The sequence below is a fragment of the Trachymyrmex septentrionalis genome, unplaced genomic scaffold (genome assembly GCF_001594115.1).
Source record: "Trachymyrmex septentrionalis isolate Tsep2-gDNA-1 unplaced genomic scaffold, Tsep1.0 scaffold191, whole genome shotgun sequence".
Taxonomy (NCBI): domain Eukaryota; kingdom Metazoa; phylum Arthropoda; class Insecta; order Hymenoptera; family Formicidae; genus Trachymyrmex; species Trachymyrmex septentrionalis.
Genome location: NW_017305083.1, coordinates 140113 through 144715, shown reverse-complemented (window position 1 = coordinate 144715; position 4603 = coordinate 140113). Strand labels below are relative to the sequence as shown.

At 32.5% G+C, this 4603-nt stretch overlaps 1 protein-coding gene across 3 annotated transcripts in view; it reads left to right on the top strand.

Moving 5' to 3' along the window:
- Positions 1-4368, top strand: part of LOC108747099 (CDK-activating kinase assembly factor MAT1) — a 13684-nt gene extending 9316 nt beyond the window's left edge. The window contains exons 1-3 of one of the 3 annotated variants that reach the window (XM_018484358.1): positions 3010-3095; positions 3215-3384; positions 3480-4368. In XM_018484358.1, the coding sequence (XP_018339860.1) occupies positions 3261-3384; positions 3480-4318 (963 nt within the window). In that variant the 5' untranslated portion in view covers positions 3010-3095; positions 3215-3260 and the 3' untranslated portion in view covers positions 4319-4368. Of the gene's footprint in view, positions 1-3009; positions 3166-3214; positions 3385-3479 lie in introns of those variants that run through there. The other 2 variants (XM_018484357.1, XM_018484359.1) reach the window with 2 other exon arrangements.
- Positions 4369-4603: the final 235 nt, after the last annotated feature.

Here is a 4603-nt window from a genome sequence, read left to right as displayed (position 1 = left end):
CTCTCTCTCTCTCTCTCTCTCTCTCTCCCCTCCCCCCCTCCTTCCCTCCTCCTTTGTCATCCTTCCTCCGTTCTCTCGCTCTCGTTGCCACAGCATCCAACAGCATCTCTAACCGGGAATCTGGAAATCGAATACCGCCCTCGCGAGATACCACGGCGCCGATTAAACTTGGCAGTGGATCCTATAAGATCCATTCGTGTTTTTTTCCCTTCCTTCCCACTTTATCCTTCGTATCTCGGTGCCATTTCTTGTCGAGTTTGCGATTGTTGGTCCAGTCGATTGAAATATCTCCAAACGTATGGAAATTGTATGCATATGTACACATGTAGCGCTGTGTTGTTCCTCAGTATTACATTCCGTTTTATAAATAATAGGAGAGCGCGATAGGACGCCGGCGTAGACTATAACAATTTAAATAACATATGCTGATACAATTTTTTTATGTCCCCTCCTCCCCCCCCCCTCGTCCCCTTCCCCTTTTGCTTTTATTATTTCTATTGGAAATTTCGCATCCTCGAAAAGAAACTTTAATTGTCCAAATATTATATTTAAAGAATTAAATATTAAAACACGAATTAAAAGAGCGCATGGAAATTATTAAAAGTTATGTAAAACATTGCAAATGTTCTTCATTGTATCGAAATATTATATAATATGTATTAAGTATACAAAAGTCAAAATATCTTTCGCTTTTGAATTTTTCATATTTGTTGTTGAGTTCAGCATACTTCTGTATATTTCTCATTTCAAATTAATCTCAAGTTCGTTTTATTAGCTATTAATTAACTGGTTTATTAACGTTCATATAATTGTTTGTTTTTAATTTTCTGCTAATATAAATTTGCCACAGTAATTAATGGAACTCTTATAAATGAGTTAGCGGGATGTTAAGAACGATAATAATTATGTATGCTGTACGTTTACAACTGTTACCTTGATGTCGGTTTTTTTTTCTTTCAGTTCTTTTATAAAATAAAATATACCGTCAGTCTTGTACGAAAAGAGAATATTTTATCGTTTCAATCTTTTCTTGCGAATTCCTTAAACCGCAAATGCGTTAAAATGCACGAAAGCTTTCGCGACAATAAATACCGCATTTAATTATCGATGCACATTTCGCGCCTGTCTATTTTGCTTTCATTTTTTCCGAAAACGCTTCGTGTTTTAGGCCATTTTTGCAATATTGTTTGCCAGCAAAGATCCTATTCCCTTTGCGCCGCGCTGTTGGCGTTGCATCGTGTATTGCAATATTCCGCCCTTTGATCACTAATCGGCTTATTAGCTCGATCCTTTTTCTCTCTGGCGATCGATAGTTACTTTGCGTTACTACGCTACTTTACGATTTTCGCTATTCTGCTTCACAGCGCGCAAGTACCGTGGCGAAATATAATCAGTCGACAAAAGCTTAACAGACAAATATTCAATAAACAAATGCCCGTTCAAATTAACAAATAGGTTAATAAATTCCAAGAGAAATTCGATTGTGCTTTGCAAGTTTGCGGAATTGTCAGAAAGGTTCGCGCTCATTAAGCGTATCTATTGCTTTGAAAGTCTGTTGAATGTTATCTATATATTCCTCCGCGCTCCGTTCACGAACAGTTCTTTTTTTTTTCCACAATCTAAAACGGCGATGTTTAACAATTGTTACAGTGGAGCACACGATGAATGTAAAGCGAGAAACAAAAGAGCGGAGTAATTGTAATTTCTCAACTCTTCTTTTAAAAATGTACGCAAATGTCAGTTTCTTCTAAATCATAAAGAAACAAGAGTCGCTGTGAACTTTAACAGACGAATATGTGTATTATTTTCAATTTTCTTCTTATTCACTGACGCATGTAAAATATTATATATAATCGTTCAAAGCCTAAACTCAAAAAAACAAGTAATAATCTGCTGTTACAAAATTTGAACGTTTTATTTATTAGAAACCAATCTGTATAAAACGGAAATTGTTCAATTATATTATGTATATTTTATATACGAGTATGTATACATCGTATCTAAATCATATCACATATTCAATATCACATATTCAAATTAGATATATTTAAAATTATTTAAATTATATTTTTATATATAATTTAAATCTTTATATCTCAGATAAATATTAATAAATAAAATAAAATAAATAAAAATTTATAAATAACTTTTTTACTTAATTTTTCAAACATTTTCTTGCCATAGTATTTGAATTGCGAATTTTAAGATACCCTATATACATATATTAATTTTTAGTATCAAAGCAATATTCATACATATAAAATAAATATGCAGAGAATGGTAAATTCACTTTTATTAAGTCTTGATCTCAATTCAGTAAAATATATTTAAAAAAATTAGTATATTTCCAAATAAATTATTAAAGTAAAAATAAATAAAATAGAAAAGGAATAAATATAAAATTAAATGAAGAAGTATGTATGCATATACCTACTCTCTGAATTCTTTGAAATAGAATCTCACTATAAAGAGTGAAAATTCAACCAGTCTTGGAAAAGTCTAACTCAATTTTCAATCTTTAAGAGTGTGATTTTACTCTTCAGAGTGACAATTCACTTTAAAAGATTTCGAGAGAGAGAGAGAGAGAGAGAGAGAGAGAGAGAGAGAGAGAGTATATAACGAAATAATAAGATATGGAAAATACGTACTATTAATTATGCAATTGTTCAGAATGAATTTCAATTATTACGGAATTATTACGTTTTTCCCTTATAGAAAACATAATAGAAATATCGGGAATAATTGAACAATTCAGATCGAAACAATTCAAATCCATTTCGAATAATTCTACAATACATGCCGAGGGCACGTATTATTGCTCTCTAATAAAAAGAATAAACAAACAAAATAAATAAACGCGAAAAGAGAATAAAATTGAGTCTGTATGTATGTACAACGAAATTTGTTTCTTTTAAAATCGAATTCACATTATTCGACATATAATTATCGATAGGCGATTCGATAGTATTCGAGAGCGTGTGCTGAAAAGTAGTTTTGACTACACCGTAGGTTATGTTGCCAGGGTTTCATGCATCGTGTGCAATTATAAGCAAAATAATTTAAATATGATATCAAAACGTAATATTAGATAGTTCGTAAGTGGCAGTTCAAGCAGTTATTTTAACTTATAACTTCGTACGCGAGAAATAACATTACGTTTTCAACGTAAGTTAAGATGTATTGCATTTACGAGTAACCTCTAATTCTGAACCAGGAGAAACGTTTTGTCAAATCTATTTTATTACTTTCTCCCTCGGAAGATGGATGAGCAAGCGTGTCCACGGTGTAAAACCACGAAATATCGAAATCCATCGTTAAAGTTGATGGTAAACATCTGTGGCCATACATTATGTGAGAACTGTGTGGATCTGCTCTTTCTAAAAGGTTTGATCTATTTCCATAAATATTTATTATATGAATATTTATTTCACGAAGATAGAGAGTGTAATTTTAACAATGCTTACAATTACATTATTTAGGCTCAGGATCGTGTCCAGAATGCAAAATCCCATTGAGGAGGACGAACTTTAGAGTTCAAATGTTTGAGGATTCTATGGTTGAAAAAGAAGTGAATATAAGGAAACGTATCCTACGAGATTTTAATAAAAGAGAAGAAGACTTTTCCACATTAAGAGAATATAATGATTATTTAGAGGAAATTGAGACTATAATATATAATCTGGCCAATAACATTGATGTAGTTGAAACAAACAAGAAAATAGAGCAATATAAAAAAGATAACAAAGAACAAATAGCGAAAAGTAAAGCTAAACTTGGTAGAAACGAATACGAACTAGAAGAGATGATAGAATTGGAGAAGCAGAAAGAGGAAGAAAGAAGGATAGAAATTGCAAAGGAAGAGGTCGAGACAAAGAAGAAAAAGATTCGCGAGAAGGAAGCTCTGATCGACGAGCTAACGTTCTCTGATGCAAATGCCAAAAATATTGTTGAATCGTTTGCTTCTGCAATACAGACGCAGAAGAAAGAAGCGAAAGCCTTAGCCTCCGCTAAAGTAACACAGTTTAGTACAGGAATTAAATTTGGTAATCAAGGAAATCAGAACTACACAGTGCCAAAGATAGAAGAGGGACCTCTCTATTCTTACACGCCTATCTGGCAACAGATAGAAGGTCCGTCACCACCAAACTGGCGAGAACTCCAAGCTCGTGGATACGTTTCACATATACGTAACGAATGTCAGGTTGAAAGAGCAGGAGGATTTAAGGCACATGTCGCATGCTTACGAGCATTACAGGAAGCAATGGCCGGTCTCTATCATAATCCTTCACAGCGACAAGCAGAATTTGCAACCGTATGACTATATAAGACACTTTCAAACAACGAATGTGATATATTTTTGTTTGTCTTAATTTTTTTAATAACATTAAAAACTGTTTTAATCAGCTGTCAAATTAAGAATTATCGTTTCTATTTGTCATATAAAATACATGTCAATTCAAAATTTGTCATATAGTGACAGTGCCTTGAGTATAAATTTGTGAATGTGACATGGTGTAGCTTAAATTACCAAAGCACTTCTGTCATCAGAAAAATTTCTGCTTTGTTAAATGTATATATATATATATTTCTCATTTTTTATTTA